This window comes from Lethenteron reissneri, chromosome 39 (genome assembly GCF_015708825.2).
Source record: "Lethenteron reissneri isolate LAM-NWPU_2019-01 chromosome 39, ASM1570882v1, whole genome shotgun sequence".
NCBI classification, from domain to species: Eukaryota; Metazoa; Chordata; class Hyperoartia; order Petromyzontiformes; family Petromyzontidae; genus Lethenteron; species Lethenteron reissneri.
The window spans coordinates 907971-925962 of record NC_083817.1 but is presented as its reverse complement, the minus strand read 5'-3'; the positions used below and the strand labels follow the sequence as shown (position 1 = coordinate 925962).

The following is a 17992-nucleotide window of genomic DNA, read 5'->3' as shown; positions in this document are numbered from 1 at the left end:
TTTAAAGCTGAGTTGACCTAGGGGAGGCCCAGGACCGGTTCAGATACCAATCGCCACTGAGGTTATCCATGACCGAGAATCAAACCCAGGTTGCCAGGTAGAGCCCGCTAACAGCCACTGCATCACCGTCAACCGCAAGCACACACGAACACCGACACGTCTCGGGGGCTGCCTCTCTCTGTGTAGCGAATATGCCCACTGTCCGCGCGCAGCATCTTGATTGCCTTGAGACAACTCACGAACGCAGATTGCATCGTTCCACGTGGGCTGCACCTGACGTCCGGCGCTGTCAGGGCCCCAGGCTGTCCAAGTCTCATCATCTGTCACTGCCGCGCTACTGCGGGCATCTTCCGCCATGTAAGTGAGAAACCTCTCTCGCCCGCTCTGCACCGTTAGAGGAGCGCGTGGCCTTGCCGGACACCCGCGCTGTCTCTCCCCCCCACCCCCCCCCCCCAGGGACGCTCACCTGCCGTGCCAAGGAGGAGCAGCACGACGACCCAGCAGAGCCAGAAGCTGGCGAGGATCACGAAGGTCCACACGGGCTGCAGGATGAGCAGCGGGAGGTGAGAGAACACCCCGCCCAGCATGCCGAAGAGCCCCACCGCGAGGTGCAGGCGCCTCCACGCCAGCAGCACCAGCAGTAGCAGCAACACCTGGCTCACACGCGCACGAGACAAAGATCCCCCGTGTAGCCTTCAAAGGACCGTTGGTGCAAGTGCTGTTAGCGACCACCTATGAAGGCCGGCACGGTATACAAAGGGGTGGGTGGCCAGCACCACGCCCGGCCGCCTTTTATCTCCCTAGTGGCGATGTTCACACACCGCACCAGGTACTCGATTGAGGCCAAGTAAACCTAGGGGAGGCCCAGCACTGGTTCAGTTAATCGTCACCGGTGTTGGCCATTAGTGGGAATTGAACTCAGGTCACCGTGTTCGTAACCGATTGCGCTAACCGCTACACTACACGCACACAAGCACACACACGTCAGCATCGTCAGCACCACCTACTGCTGGATCAAGCCTTTGTCATCTCTCACGGTTCTGTGATTTATAACAATCCACTTGGCACCTGCATACTCGTGGATTTTATCACTCCATCTCCTCCGTGGACGTAATCTGTTTGTCGTCACTCCGTCACTATTTCTTGACTTTCGGCCCCCGTCCTGTGCGAAGTGTCCTGTCCCAGTAATAATAATGACAGATTTGTAGTTGTACAGCCCTCTATGTCAATCAAGCCATGGGGTTATTTGACCATACTTCACCACGCCGGTTGGTGAGGGTTGGGTGAAGCGGGGAACCCAGGATGGGTTGCTGCCGCTGGCGAGGGTGGAACTCAGCTCGTCGGGGTCACCGTGCGGTGCACCAACCATCGCACCGCGCCGGTTCGTGTCTCAGGGCGGCTGGGCGTGTGGCCCCACCCCTGATGACCAGCCTAAGGAGTGGGCAATGTCCCAGTTTCCACTAAACCTGGTCGGGTTTTTATCTGCGTCATTCCCCGTGCTGTGTTTAGCATTGGAGACGCAATGGTGATCACACTGGTGAATGCTCGTGTTTGGATAGCTCATGTGTGCCCACCAGAGGAGCAGTGAGGCATTGCGCTACGAACTTGGTGACCTGCGTTCGATTCCTGAGGACGATTAACATCGGTGGAGAGTGAAATCTGAACCAGTCTGTGTGCCAAACAAAACCTTACTCTGCATAATGACTGTAACTGATCTTATCCACTGTTCAACGGAGCCACGCCAGGGCCACGCTGGGCCAGTGTGGCGTGCCTCGGGAGGTGCCAGGTCGAGACGCATGTAGATAACGTGTCGACCGACGTCCTCGCAGCGTAGCGACTGACTGCGCACGCAACCAACGTGTCACTGAGCCCCCATCTCTGGCTTCGCTTGGCCCCAAGCCAGATTCGGAGGTCTCGTTTAGCCACTGTTAGGTCCCAGCTCGGCTCGGCAAATAGCCAGTGGAAAACTACCGGTGCTGTGAGGGCTACGCGCCGGCTCGGCTCAAATGGAAAAGGGACACCGCTCGCACCGGAAGACGAGTCCTTACGCAAGCACGGCGGGCGACTTACGGTGGCGATGGAGGACAGCGTGGCGCCCACCAGCAGCGCCAGCGTGTTGTCCTCGAGGATGCCCAGCTGGGGCACGGAGCTGTTGGCGGGCGTCGCGGCGAGGGCGAACGGCACCGGGGAGGCGCCGTCCTCGTCTCGCTGGCCGCCGACGTCCGGGCTCAGCGCGGGGCCCGGCTGGGCGGCTGTGCGCGCCAGCAGGTCGGCGTGGTCCGAGTACATCCACCACGTGAGCCCCGTCACCACTGCGCGCCGCACGCGGCACCGCACGTCACGCGAACGCTGTCTCGCTGCCCCGTGGATGTAAAGAGTCTCGGGAGCGCGGTGGGGGGTGCGGTCGTGTGTGCCCACCACCCCGTGCGGCGGGACACTCACTTAGCAGCGAGAAGACGAGCAGCGCCGCCAGGATGCGCAACAGCAGAGCCGAGAGGTGGCGCAGGCCCAGCAGCATGGCCAGGGACAGCCCTGCCCGGGCACGCATGCGCACCACGCACAGAAAGACAAAGACCCCCACAGGAGCCTTAACAGATTGTTGGGGCGAGTGCTGTTAGCGAGCATCTATGAAGGCATCTATGAAGGCCTTTCTGTGATCACGTAAACATCTATTGTTTAGAAAAACACGATTGTAAAAGCGTCCCTCCGTGCAGCAGCTATCTATGGATGCGGCAGTGAACACGCTCGTGGGGACACTTTTCTTCTCAACGGGAAAACCTCGTTTCGAATGGCGCGCGATGAGAAGCCGACGTGCTATTTGAGGGTGTAAACGTTTTCTTTGAGCGACTCCTCCACTACTGCTGCCATCACGATCGGGGTCACGCCGGGTGACGGGGTCACGCCGGGTGACGGGGTCACGCCGGGTGACGGGGTCACGCCGGGTGACGGGGTCACGCAGTGTGATGGGGGTCATGGCGCTACCGAGGGAGAGGAAGGAGAGCGCCAGGACGGCGCGGTAGTTGGCCGTGATGGCCTCGATGGCCCTCTGGAAGGCGTCCATCTGGTTGTAGAAGACGACCAGCGTACGCAGGAAGTGAGCGTAGCAGCTGGAGGAGCTGGGCGCACAGCGGTGGAAGAACGGCAGCCAACTGGGGGGCATGAAAGGTGGGGGGGGGGTGGCACACGTCGTCAGCACGCACGGCAAATCAAGCGGCGTGATGTCACAGACCGTCGTGACTACGCGACTCGATCCGAGACGATTGATGAACTCAAGATCATAATCGACACTCGAGTGACGTGTGCGGGGACCGAGGTGAGACTTTGTACATCTCCTTTATCTTTCCCTCCCATCTCACTAAGAGGTATCTCCTCCCTTGTGGGTGGGCGGTGTGTCTCGGCGTGGCACACGCGATGGACTCCTGTCACATTACCGGCAGTTGAAGTCAAGACGCTGCACACGACACCGTCAAGGTTGTTCGAGACAAACAATTCCCCATTGGAAAACATCATTGTTACTTTACTAAACAAGGAGGTCTTCTCTACCAATGCTGTGATTCTTCATTGATTTTCGGCTAGGCCACGTAATGATCGGCCCCAAAGTCAGAATAACCGTGTCACCTGACCCGGCTTATGACACAGGTGTCACGACCTCACAGGAACAACCAATCGGATTGAAGCGGGACATTAACCATTTAGACATTGTAATAGGGACAGGCAATGTTGATTAGAACGTGCCGAGCGACTTCTCCGACATCTCAGAGGGAACCCAGGGGTCGTGGGTCGGCGGCGGCATCACCTGGCGGGGACGGGCAGGCGCGGGCACTTGTCGTGGGCGACAGGGCTCGTGGTGTACTCCGCGGGGGCCAGGTCGTACGTGCACAGCGCCGAGCCTGCGTCAAACACAAAAACGAAAGTCGGGACGGCCGGCGCGGTCCGCCGGTGCCTGCAGGCTGAGCTAGGCCTGCAGGCTAAGCTAGGCCTGGGCAGATCCTGGGCGGCCAAGTGAGGTTGACGCGAGTGCTCACGAGGAGAGGTCATTTCGCTCTCACCTTTAATTCTGTTCTTTCGTTGAGATCTTTACATAGCAGCGCAGCGTACGACGAGCAAGTTAACTCACTGTGTTCACGGGCTGCTGCTGTGTTCACGGGCTGCTACAGCAAGCGTATATTAAACGTTGTTGGAATGTTTGAACCCGGATGTTTGAGAATGCTGGCTGTGAGCGGTGTGCATTACACAAGCGGCTGTTTGTGGGTTGATAGAAAAATGTTGTTTTAATTGCGTAGTGTTCCCATTACTGTATTTACAAGGTACTCTACTGTACCTCTTGCAGTTACCCAACATAATCCACTCAAGTACACGATCAGAATTAACACCGCAATTCACAAAATACAGCAATAAAGAAACACGTAGATCATTCAGAATGATTCGAGGCATAATACAGAAAGGTCATGAGTTCGGTGGTCAGGTGCTCAGATAAGCATCTCTGATTAGCATGGTTGGCTTCGTACAGTGCGAAACAAGTTCAACGTACGTACATACACAGATGCCGGACATTAGCGCTGAGGCCATTCACTGCCATCACCTGGGGATTTGGTTAATTGTAACGATTCAGAGCTCTGATTTGATTTAAGAATATATGTTTTTGCCTCCTGTTTACCATCTCATTTTTACTGTTTCCCCTTTGCTCTGTGAATGACGACAAAACCCATCACGACAATGTATTGATAGTGGACTTAAAGAAAATGACCACAATGCAGTTCTTCTGAACTGGTGGACTCGCCAAATGCGCAAGGTTGAGAAATGTATCTGTAATGCACACCGCTGCGTGTTGTAAAAAAAATACCCAAATAAATCCTCAAATATAATGTCGACCCTGAATCAGGCAATCCATCAAGTCTCGAAGGTGGGGAGAGAACGTACGGTCTGTGGGCTCATTCGTGAGCACGACGCAGCACTGATGACTGATCCACGGGGTTATTTGTGAGCACGACGCAGCACTGATGACTGATCCGTGGGGTTATTCGCGGGCGCAATGCTGGCGCGCACCATTCTCGTGTGCGAAGAGGCGCAGGGCGGAGAGCGTGGGCAGCTCCTCCTGGGGGCACTGGGAGACGCACAGCGCCGGCGACACCACCCTGGCGCGCTCCACGTCGATGTTACACGCGTCCAGGAAGAACACGTACCTACAATGGACAGCGCCTGTTAGACAGGTACCTGCAACCGACACGGCGCCGCCTGTTAAACAACATTTGGCGGTGAGCGTCCGTAATTTGTGGCGAAGCCGCTAGACAACATCGACAAGTCCGCGACGAGAGTACCGCGGATAGCCGAAAATTTTAGGAGGCATCAGACACGTGACTTCATTGAGCCGCACATTTTATGCGGATTATAGGAGGAGCTTCGGCATGTGATTAATGACTCTGATGACGCACGACAACAACCACGGATCATAATGGAGTTCTAGTGTACACACATTCGTAAGCAGGCAAAGGTGATGCAGCCCCTGACAAAATCACGTGGATAGCAGCTGATCTCGTAAGATCTCACGAGATCACGAGATCTCGTGAGATCTTGTAAGATCTCGTGAGATCTCGTGAGATCTCGGACGCCGAGCAGGGTCGAGCTTGTATCCTGCGAGCGAGGGGGCAATATCCACGTGGTGGTCAGAAGAAAGCGGCAAACTCCGTTGTCGTACCGTACACTCCGCGCCGCCGCGCCTGTGCCCAGCGAGGCGTGGGCGAGGTACGTACGTGCGGCTGCGCATGTCCTGCCCCGAGAGGGCCACCCCGGGGATGGCGTGGTTCAGCTGCCCACACGTGTTCCCAAAGCTGTCGTAGCCGAAGACGAGGCGCTCCGCCGCCCCCGTCGCGATGGAGAAGGCGGCGATGAAGATCTGGACGAGACGAGGCAACGGCAAGAACGATCATTAATAAAGAAAAATGTCTGGAATGCGTGTGAAGGCCCAGATCCCGAGCTAGATTGACAAAGGTTGTAAATTATTGTTGGTGATGGTGGACAGCTTAGATACAATTTCAAATGTGAAGTACAGCATATATACAAATTCTTATTATTTTGTTAAAATGTATATGTGCATCTCAGACCCTATGTTACATTTAACAATCTGGGACCAAGTACAGGACTGTGGTTGGGATTCACAAATTTGTTATGCAATGGGGACAAGACTCCAATTTAAAGATAAAATATTTGCCTAAATATTTTCTATATTAAATAAATAAAAGCGTAAACATCTGGTATATCTTAATCTCAAAAGAAAGTACGAAAATTGGCACACACAAAACAAATGGAAAAAGCCGCACGTGGGTGAGATTTGTTTGGTGGGGAGGTTGGCACACACACCTGTGATACACACACACACCTGTGACACACACACACCTGTGACACACACACACACCTGTGACACACACACACCTGTGACAGGGTGTGGATGATACACACACACCCTGTGACACACACACACCTGTGACACACACACACCTGTGACACACACACACCTGTGACACACACACACCTGTGACACACACACACCTGTGACAGGGTATGGATGATACACACACACACCTGTGACACACACACACCTGTGACACACACACACCTGTGACAGGGTGTGGATGATACACACACACCTGTGACACACACACACCTGTGACAGGGTGTGGATGATACACACACACACACACAGCTGTGACAGGGTGTGGATGATACACACACACCCTGTGACACACACACACCTGTGACAGGGTGTGGGTGGTACACGCACACACACCTGTGACACACACACACACCTGTGACACACACACACCTGTGGCAGGATGTGGGAAATTACACAGTTTTATAACATCATATTCTTGGGTCTTTCTGTAAAGCCACGTAGATAGGTTCAAAGAAAAAAACAAAAACTACGACGACGTTTCGATCGCAACACAAGCGGTCGTCTTCTTGTGTTGTGATCGAAGCGTCGCAGTTTTTTGTTTTTTCTTTGAACCTATCTACGTGACTTTACCGAAAGACCCAAGAATACGAATTCCTGCAGTCACGAAAGCTTTAAGTCAAGTTTTTATAACATCGTTATAATCTTCGCAGTCCATTGAATAATATCTAGTATAACCGACAGCATGTGTGCTGTTCGCGTTGTCAATTACAATGGTGAAATGACGAGAAGACTCATGGCAGGGCAATGTTGCGTGAACTGCAGTTGAATAACTGAATCGATATTTATTTGCACTGCAAGTCCAACAAGGACAATAAAAATCTGACGTACAATTACAAAGTTACGTGAAACTAATATCGCTATAGTTATCTTATCGCGAAGGGTTATATCGTATACTCTCTTGGAAAATTATATTGCGGAAATCCAACTTTGAAAGAATGATGAAACATCTGGAAAGTATTCTCAAAGGCATATTGATCAAAAGCACAAATAAAATAAGCCAAAGCCTCACTTGCGGTCGCTTGAGTTTATTTTAGTTAGGATACTACTTTTGGGCAATGTTTGAAATTATATTTTCCATTCAAATTTAGCGCATTTAATGACGAATCTAAATAATTCATCCGCCAACCCAAACCCAGTTTGGGGTGGCACTAAATTTACTCAGCTGACACAAATCCCATGAGAGGCGTCTGAATCAAAGAGGCACTGCTCCCAACCCGACCAACGATCGGAGCAGGCCCACGATACGGTGAGCTTGCGCGGGCCAGCGGACGGCTCAAGGTTATTCTGGGGCAGCCAAGTGCTTCTGGCATAAACACGATGAAGTTATATAAAACTCAGTGTCACAGCAGACCGGGCTGACACACTGCGATGCACCTCTGAGCACGAGTAGCTGCCGGGGCTCCCACGAGATCCCATTACTTGCCTGCCTCACACAAGGCCCCATAAAAAGCCACCCCCAAGTGAGGCATCTCACGGTGTACACTCAAACTGAAGAAACACGACATTTATCGGGGGGTATTTTTTTTTACGTATTATTTCCTACAGCGGGTCTCCTTTAGACGGCACGTTAACACGTGAATTAACGATTGCACACAAATGACGGCGTAGAATTGATGGCCCCAATTAATGGCAGAGACTCCGGCGGCGGGCGGCAGGGCTCCGGTTCGCCGCGGAGCTCCTGTAACGAATCCCAGGGCCCCACGAATAACTGTGGCAACGCTCATTCTCCGCGTGCAAAAAAAAGTCAAATAATCAGAAACAGTTGGTGGATGTCTTTTTTTAACATACCGCTTCTGTGCAGAGATGAACAATGTCGACAAAAAAACAACACGACCCCACAACATGGGCACACGCGCGCCGCAATCGAACCCACGTGACAAACGCAAGCGGCCTATCCCCTACGTGAGTATCTGTTGCAGGCTTTCGTGACTTTGCAGAGTATTTTTCCATCGGTATGACAGGCAAAGGCAACGTTAAGTCGAAAACACTCCTGCTCCCAGAGACAACATGTACTGTACACACCCTTGACTACCTCGAGGAGTTGAGCAAACGGAGTTCAAGGCGCTTCATCTGAAGGGGAGCAGACCCAGGAGTCTCAACGTAGAAGCACCAGCCGTGCCCATGACACGCTGCAGATGTTGCAGCATTCATGATGGTCACAACAGATTGTGTTGGCAGCGGTCCATAAGCACAAGAACTCAACACATCCGTCCATAGCACTGCCCTAGACAACATATACTGCTTACCAATCTACGCTGTTTAAAAATACAGAACAGGTGACGTTACGGGAAATGGTCCTTCGTCAGAGCAAAGATCCCGGATCGGCCTCATCAGCCATCTTCAGACGACCCACAGAAAAGACAACGGTGGACGACAATCTCCCTCGATGGCACGGGACTGCCAAATAAGAAGATTCAAAGCACAAGCCACTCCCTGCTATGAAGAGGGTCATGGCTTAAAACATTACTTACTATACGTGATTGATCAATGTGTTGAGTATCAGGCATGTATTGATTAATTAATTAATCAAAAAAGATTTGACGTTCATGATACGTACACCGAACGTCACGTGTAGGAATAAATTCTTTAACATTTAGGAATTGGTTCTTGGATCAAATTGTGACCCTAGGGGGGGGGGGGAGGGTTAATCATTTCACGCTTAGCTGAGACTCACAGCCAGCGCACAAACACAGAAGTCAACCAAGCGGTGGTGTGGCGGTTCCACAAGGCGATGGTTCCACAAGGAGATGGTTCCACAGGGAGATGGTTCCACAAGGAGATGGTTCCACAAGGAGATGGTTCCACAGGGAGATGGTTCCACAGGGAGATGGTTCCACAAGGAGATGGTTCCACAGGGAGATGGTTCCACAGAGAGATGGTTCCACAAGGAGATGGTTCCACAAGGAGATGGTTCCACAAGGAGATGGTTCCACAAGGCGATGGTTCCACAAGGAGATGGTTCCACAAGGAGATGGTTCCACAGGGAGATGGTTCCACAGGGAGATGGTTCCACAGGGAGATGGTTCCTCAGGGCGATGGTTCCACAGGGAGATGGTTCCACAAAGAGATGGTTCCACAGGGAGATGGTTCCACAGTGAGATGGTTCCACAAAGAGATGGTTCCACAGGGAGATGGTTCCACAGGGAGATGGTTCCACAGGGCGATGGTTCCACAGGGAGATGGTTCCACAAGGAGATGGTTCCACAGGGAGATCGTTCCACAGGGCGATGGTTCCACAGGGAGATGGTTCCACAGGGAGATGGTTCCACAAAGAGATGGTTCCACAGGGAGATGGTTCCACAGGGAGATGGTTCCACAGGGAGATGGTTCCACAGGGAGATGGTTCCACAGGGAGATGGTTCCACAGGGCGATGGTTCCACAGGGAGATGGTTCCACAGGGAGATGGTTCCACAGGGAGATGGTTCCACAGGGAGATGGTTCCACAGGGAGATGGTTCCACAGGGAGATGGTTCCACAGGGAGATGGTTCCACAGGGAGATGGTTCCACAGGGCGATGGTTCCACAGGGAGATGGTTCCACAGGGAGATGGTTCCACAGGGCCCAACCAACCAGAGATTGCCCTCCAGCACAAGGGGCGCTCTCCACACAGGACGCCCTCTGTCCTGCCATGGCAACCCAACGCGGCCGACTGGCATGACCGCACTTACACAACCCAGGCATGCACTGAGGCATGGCTGTGACTCTCAAAGGGCTCATTAAAGCTGGGATACGGTGGTGGTGGTGGTAGTATTTTTGGCATCCCGTAAATAATTAATTGATTAATTACGAAACAGTTCATCACTGTTAACTGAACACCATTAACTACACGAAGAGGACGAGCGGTGGTGGTACAGTGGTGAGTGCGGTGCACTATGAGCCTGGCGAACCTAGTTCGACCCCTGGAAATGAGATCTCAGGGATATTCCAGGTAAAATATTTCCCAGCCATGGCTCACATCAGTGGCGGGTGATTTCAGAACTGGTCCTGCCCTGATCCACCCATCACCAACCTGCATTGACCAGTGTGGAGAAGTATGGTCAGAAATGGGCATGGCTGGAATTGATTAGTTTGTTAAGTATTGTTAAGATGCTTACAATTCATGTATTGTTAGACAACTGACAAAAACGATAACTTTTAACGTCCTGTGAAGACTCGCAGACTTCCCAGGACGGCTACCTCAAAAATGTCCTGGAAAATCCAGAGCAGGTGGCAACCCGAGTGGGGTTTGGTTGAAGGAGCCGATGGCACGGAGGACTCACGGAGGACTCACGGAGCACTCACGGAGGACTCACGGAGGACTCACCAAACCGGCCCAGAAGAGCATGAAGGCGACGAGCCAAGGCACGTCGGTGCAGCCGCGGCCAGGCCTCGGCCTTCCCTCCGGCCTTGGCTGCTGCTCTTCCTCCTAGGGTCACGCCAACACGGACACACAGCAGGCCATCACGTTCGGCTCACCACCCTTGGCTCACCTCGCCCGGCTCACCGCCCGCGGCTCATAATTAAACATGGTGAAGGTTGCAGCCCTGCAATGGCCTGCTCACACCACTGTAAGGAGCTCTAGACAGCCACTCTAGCGGGGATACTTGGCCTACTCTTTCACGCTGGCCAGACGTCTTGCAAGAAATGGGGGCACCCACACTTTACCCAACCAACGCAATGTGTCCATCGACTGTGGTGCACCCACACTTACTGTTGCGGGGACAGGGGAGGGTGGCTAAGGAACTTGCACTGTTGTTTCAACTCTTGATATCTCGTGGCCATCTTGCAGGGCCAAGCGTAAAACACTCGCTATTGCCTGGCATCCAATTACTAACCAGGCTCAACTCCACTTAATTTCAGGGATCTGACAGTATCGGGTCCATTAAGGATGACTTTAGTTGTTGCCAGCCTTGCGCCTAGTTGACGTGTACATGTTGCATGTAACACTCAAGCACGATGCATACTTCGGATTCACGACATCCCCCCAAACCACCGCTGAAAAAACTATTCTCGAATCACCCACTGCGGATCATTTTTAAAACCTCAAAATTCTGGAACATTGCAGCAACACGCGAGCCAAACAATGACCCTGTTCTCACGAATTGAATTAGAATGCCGCCATACTCATGGCATAAATAGCACTAGCAATCCACCACCAATTGGGCTATTGCCATGTAGGGCATACTTTTATAATTCGTCTAACATTTGCAAGGTAGACATCTGACCCAATTTAGTAACGGATTTGGGAGGGTGGGGCCGGGGTTGCGATTGCAAAATGTCAAACCTTTTAAATAGGGCCCTACATTCACACACACGATAAAAACCATTCCATGTATTTCTCTGGTAAATATCAATACATGTCACAGTTCCTGGGGTCTCAAGAGGGTGGCAATGGGGGGGGGGGGCGATGCCCCCACCCTCACGGGCCCCTCCCCCCTCAATGAACCCCTGGAGGCTGCTGCCCTCCCCCCCAGTGCAGAACAAAGCCTGCGGGTGCCGAGCAGCACACCCTGATTACACCCACACCCTGAGTTACACCCTGAGTTACACCCACTCCCTGAGTTACACCCACACCCTGAGTTACACCCACACCCTGAGTTACACCCACACCCTGAGTTACACCCTCACCCTGAGTTACACCCTGAGTTACACCCTGAGTTACACCCACTCCCTGAGTTACACACTGAGTTACACCCACACCCTGAGTTACACCCACACCCTGAGTTACACCCACACCCTGAGTTACACCCTGGGTTACACCCTGAGTTACACCCACACCCTTAATTACACCCACACCCTGAGTTACACCCTGAGTTACACCCACACCCTGAGTTACACCCTGAGTTACACCCACACCCTGAGTTACACCCTGGGTTACACCCTGAGTTACACCCACACCCTGAATTACACCCTCACCCTGAGTTACACCCTGAGTTACACCCACACCCTGAGTTACACCCTGAGTTACACCCACACCCTGAGTTACACCCTGAGTTACACCCACACCCTGAGTTACACCCACACCCTGAGTTACACCCTGAGTTACACCCAGGGTGATTACACCCCCACCCTGACTACCACCCAGCGTGATTACACACACACACCACCCAGGGTGACTACACACACACACACCACTCATGGTGACTACACACACAACACCCACACACCACCCACAACCACACACCACCCACACACACACGCTCCCCACCCACACACACACACCACCCACACACACACCACCCACACACACACACACCCCACCCACACACACAGGCCACCCACACACACACGCCACCCACCCACACACACACCCCACCCACACACACCACCCACACACACACACCACCCAGGGTGACTACACACACACACACCACTCAGGATGATTACACCCACACACAAACAGTCACGCCCGCACAAGAGCAGAGGGACAGCTCAAGTCTGCACTTGAACAGGAACCTGTCATTTCCAGCAGCTACATTCACGTATTCTGTAGATGCCCTAAAACATAATCTATTCCAGCTCAACTTGACTCTACAAAACACTTTTAAGCACATATAATTCACGGCAATGCGTGATGAGAATTTTCTGCACCGGGTTCAGAAACATTGTACACCAACGTGTGGTGAAATCTGCGGCGAGGCATGCGGTCGAGCGAGTCAGAACATAATCTTTGTCGCACAATGGACATTTTGTGGCTTTAGACAAAGTCATGGCGATAGGGGGGGGGGGGTCACAGCGGCCCCGCTGCCCGCAAGCACAGCGAATACCTGCGGTGGATCACAGTGCATCGACTCGGTGCCCGGTACCCAGCCGGTGGGTGCTCGATCCATCTTGGGTCTGCCCGCGTGGCAGGACCCCCCCACTCTGCCTGCACCTGCGCCGCCGTGACAAGCCGGCTTCACCCCTTGCCCCGCGCTGGGCGTCCACGGGACCTCCCGACTGGCACGGCTCTCACTCGCTGCACGCACGCACTGCACAAGTGTGCGCTGATGCCTCCGTTGGTTAACAAAACAATAAGAGGGTCGTTGAAAGAAAAATGAAGCAGATATATCAGAGTTCTCACGAAGCAATGCCCTTATAAATAAACAAAATATAATGTTGGGAAATTAAAACCAAATAAAAACTGCTACGTTGAGATTATGTGGCGAGCGCAAAACACCACACAAATGAGGAGTCGGGTGTCGAGGGCTGCTCCCAGCAAGATTGAAAACTTAATTTCTTTAGAACTGCTTCTTGTTGTTGTTGTGTTTAGATTGTTATCCTTCCCCCACGCCTCCGATTAGCACGGTTGGCTACGAACGGTGCCAAAGATACCATAATCATGTTCTCAGTTGAGTGCTGTACACTCGGCTCCGTTTATACCCTCGACATCCGGAGGGCTATTTATTTGAACCCAGGATCCCACTCGTGGTTTTGACCATACTTCACCACGTTGGTTCATGCAGACCGATGAAGGTAGATAATCGGGGACCGTTTCAGATTAAATTTTCCACCCAAGTTAAGATGAAAAAGCAAGCTAAGAAACACGGTACTATCTGAGGGAGATTCTACATGTTTACAAATGCATATAATGACAAGAATGTTATGAGCATTTAATGAGATACAGACATTTCACTCAGGCTGAACAGCGTGGAATTCCAAACGTATGAGTCGCTGTACTAAAGGTTTATTTCCATACAGTATGAAACCACATTGCAAAGAAATGCATTTCCTAACGAAATAAATCAAAGTGAATGTATTACATTAAATAATTATAGTAAATGAACCAGAATGAAACCATTAAACATGTAATTAAAATAAGTAGTTGTGTTTTTTTCTACTACGCTAATGATTACGTTTGCTTAAGTGTAATTAATTAACGGTTGGACTGGCGAATAAGAGAGTGGATCTGGCATGGAGCGGGTGGATCTGGCATGGAGGGAGTGGATCTGTCATGGAGCTGGTGGACCATGCCAGATGGAGGGGGTGATTGGCCTCACCTGGGGCCGAGCGAGCCCCAGGTGAGGTGCCACGTTTCTCGTTTCTGCACCGAGTGGCTCATCTCGACACCACGGTGGTGCCGGGCTCGCGTGAACCCATGACACACACAAAAACAAAGATCCCCCGTGTAGCATTTAACAGACTTTAGGGGCAAGTGCACTTAGCGAACGGCACCTATGAAGGCCAGAACGGCACACGAGGGAGTGGATCGCCAGCACCACACCCGACCGCCTTTGTCTCCCCAGTGGTGATGTTTCCACATTGCACCAGGTACTCATTTAACGCTGAGTCGACTCAGGGGAGGCCCATTACCGGCTCAGATAATCGTCACCAGTGATGGCCGTGAGCGGGAATCGAACTCCTTGGGTGGCCGGGTTCATAGCACGGCGCGCTAACCGCTACACCACCGCTCCCCATTACACACACAACACACACACACGTGCTAACTACGACACGACCACTCCCCATTACACACGAAACACAGGCACACGCGTGTGCCAGCACGCGTAGACTATCAAGCATGCCATTGTAAATAAGAACGCCCAGCAGCAACCGTGACAAGATGATGGGTCTAATTAACAAAATAATCCACGCACACGATACAACACACAGTGTATACTCGGGCAGTACATACTGCTACAACAGCTTGCAGGGGTATTGTGCAAGACTTGCAATTACATTGCAACAGGTAACCATCATTCGCCACGAAACAATCGTGTTGTTATGTAATTTTCCATTGAACTAGGAGGCATATCTTCAGGAGGGAGTCCTTGCCTATAACATCTGGCAGTTGACCAACATTGGTTCAAGCAAGCCGGACTCAGCTGATGAGACACTGAATGGTGAAACTGATTGTACTGAGCTAATTCTGCTGATATTATAAACTTCCAGACGGCCATGTGGTTGATGGAAAGTGCAAAAGTTACTTTATCTTTCTTGTGGAGAGACCGATTTACGACAAAGACATTGTCTGTTTGTCTATTTCATCATTCTTCTGCATTTTTACTCTTTTAAAACAAGTACATTAATAAGTTATATTTTCACTTTCATATAAGTATGGTGCCAACACAGACTTGGTGTTCCGGGGAGGCCCTCTCTGCCTCAGCCAATACTTTTCCATAACAATATTGAGGGATAGGAAAAATTTAATCATGGTCTCGAAACCAAACTCTGCTTTGTATTCACAAAGAAATGCAGACTGGTGGAACAACGTGTCCCGCTGTAACGACATACAGGACATTGTCGCGGTGCTGTGACGGTGGTCAGCGCACTGCTGGGCTTGAGGCACACAGGTCACCGGTTCGATTCCATCCCTGGGCGTGGCAGCCGAAGCTCCGGTGCAGGTTTCTCAACCTGTCCACTCGGCGAGGTAAAACTGGTACCCCCACAGTTGAGCCGATCGACGTACCGTGCGTGGCGGGGTAAAGTGTGGGTACTCGCTGCATGTATGTTCAACTTCTTTCGCACCATACGTAGCCAACCGTGCTAATTGGAGGTGCGGGGGGAGGACAACGAACTAAACAGCAAAAAGCGGCTGTAAAGAAATGAGTTTTAATTTAGACTCCCGCCTCTTCCATGACGTCTTGCCAGCATGGCAGAGTAGAGGGGCTCTCTAGAGCCCCCCCCCCTCCTAGTGGACGCCCTTCCACCCGCAGCGGCGTGAGCAGGGCTGCGCCTCTATCTTGGCCGGGCGAGATGCGGCGCGGAGAGAGGCGGCCGGGCGGCACCCTCTCTGTGAACCGGGCGCCAGCGGCCTCCTTCCTCCTGCCGGACTTAAAACAACACCCACTACTATGGCAACGGGATTTTTTTTTTCTAATGTAAAACAAATATTTTTAGTGCGACAGAAAAAAAAAATACTTTACGGTACAATGATGTATTTCAATTACACGATGAACAAAAATGTAGGGAGGGCACAACGATATATATTTTTTAAGAAAACAAGTTTAAAAATATACCAGCCCAACATAAAGTAAGCCTTGTTTTGAGGGTGCACAGTACCAGAGTGTACAAATGACATTACTTTACGTGCTTATCGTAGCAGCTTTCAAGATCTAAGTTTTGCGAGGGATGGTCAAATTGATTCACATTGCCGTGCAACGCTTCTGTTCACGGCAAAGGTGCAGCCCTGCAATTGCTTGGCTCACGCCATCGCCGGCGGATGGGGCTCCACCACTGGATGGGGCGCGAGACAATCCCTCGAGGGGGTATTTGGCCTACTCTTCCACGCTGGACAGACGTCTTGGAAAAGGTGGGAATACCCACATTTTATGCCACCACACACAATCTGCCTATTGACGAACCGTGGGGTGCACATTTGTACGGCTTGGTAGTTCCTCAATGTATTCACATTTACCAAAAACAGAATACCGGGCAATTTAGATTCTCATAGGGCGAGTTATTCCTCCAACTCCTCAACAGAACCCCGGTGAGTGAAGACCGCTGGAAGCAATTCACCCTCTCCCATGTAGATCGCTCCTTTACCAAGTCACGTGGTGGAACGGTCACCGATGATTGTGTGCCGTGCCATTTGCATTCCTCCCCGCTCCATTTGCATCGCGGAGCTCCTTGGATTGTCTTCGTCCTCGAGGGGAGCGAGCGTCCTCGAGCGGAGCGAGCGTCATCCGCTGGCATTTCCTCCTCCTCCTCCTGCCGGCATTAATCACGCACCCCGGCTTCGCTGCCAGGCCCCATTTGATTTCAGGAATTCTGACCATTATAAAGTCGAAGAACATCTCGGATGTCTAAGACATTACCAAGTCCGCCCGTGCCTGATGGCGTCTCCATACGTGCAAAGGACTTCGAAGGAGGTAAGTATCCCTCAACTTCATGGTTTATTCGCAAACACATAGAGGCCATGCTTATAGGGGCTCCACTCCAGAATGCGCCTTTAGCTCTCTCTCTGGGGCCCTTTATAAATCCTGTACCCCCCCCCCCTTTCTAGAAGGTTCTCCTCTTTCTTCCAATCCCCTTTCTTATTTTTCAACGGTTATCAACCATCCCTTATCCTTTATTTTAATCTTCCCGCCACGTCTCTTTACACCAATCTGATGTGAATGCTCCGATGCCTTCCAATCAGATTGGTGTGGTGGCATCACCGACCAAGTCGGGTGTCGGTGGCTCTGCTACTTTTAAACTTGGTCTGACCGTCAAGTCGTTAAGGCTTCTGGCAGGCGACCCCACACACAGGCATCGGGTTGGACTCCAGGCCTAACCCCGACACATGGATGGAGGCGTCTCCAATCCCTCGCACTGCTGAACCAGTTGGACGGCCTTGAGGCCAACTGTTTACTCAATATGGCCTCTGCTCACGTTTAACAAATACTCCTCTTTCAATTCGCGATGGGTGCCACGGAATCGCTCGTGCAATTACCGATGACTTACGCCTCGTGCAAGTCACGTGCTCATCTTACGCGTAGGCTCGTTGAGCGAACAACACGGTACACGGTAGATAGGAAAAACAATGAGAAACAATGCAAACGAGACGGAATAAACAACGCAAAAATGCGTCCACTGTTGAATCCAATATTGAACTTTGAATCATGAAAATGCACTCCGCCACCGGGAGGGCAATTCAGGTC

General features: G+C 51.9%; 1 protein-coding gene across 1 annotated transcript in view; it reads right to left on the bottom strand.

Annotated features, from left to right (window-relative positions):
• The window catches only part of LOC133351940 (choline transporter-like protein 1), a 33860-nt gene that overhangs the window by 10162 nt on the left and 5706 nt on the right, over window positions 1-17992 (bottom strand). Inside the window, 8 exon segments of the mRNA XM_061567560.1 lie at window positions 467-653; window positions 2071-2312; window positions 2443-2532; window positions 2983-3149; window positions 3797-3890; window positions 5047-5183; window positions 5751-5893; window positions 10756-10857. Of these exon segments, the coding sequence (XP_061423544.1) occupies window positions 467-653; window positions 2071-2312; window positions 2443-2532; window positions 2983-3149; window positions 3797-3890; window positions 5047-5183; window positions 5751-5893; window positions 10756-10857 (1162 nt within the window).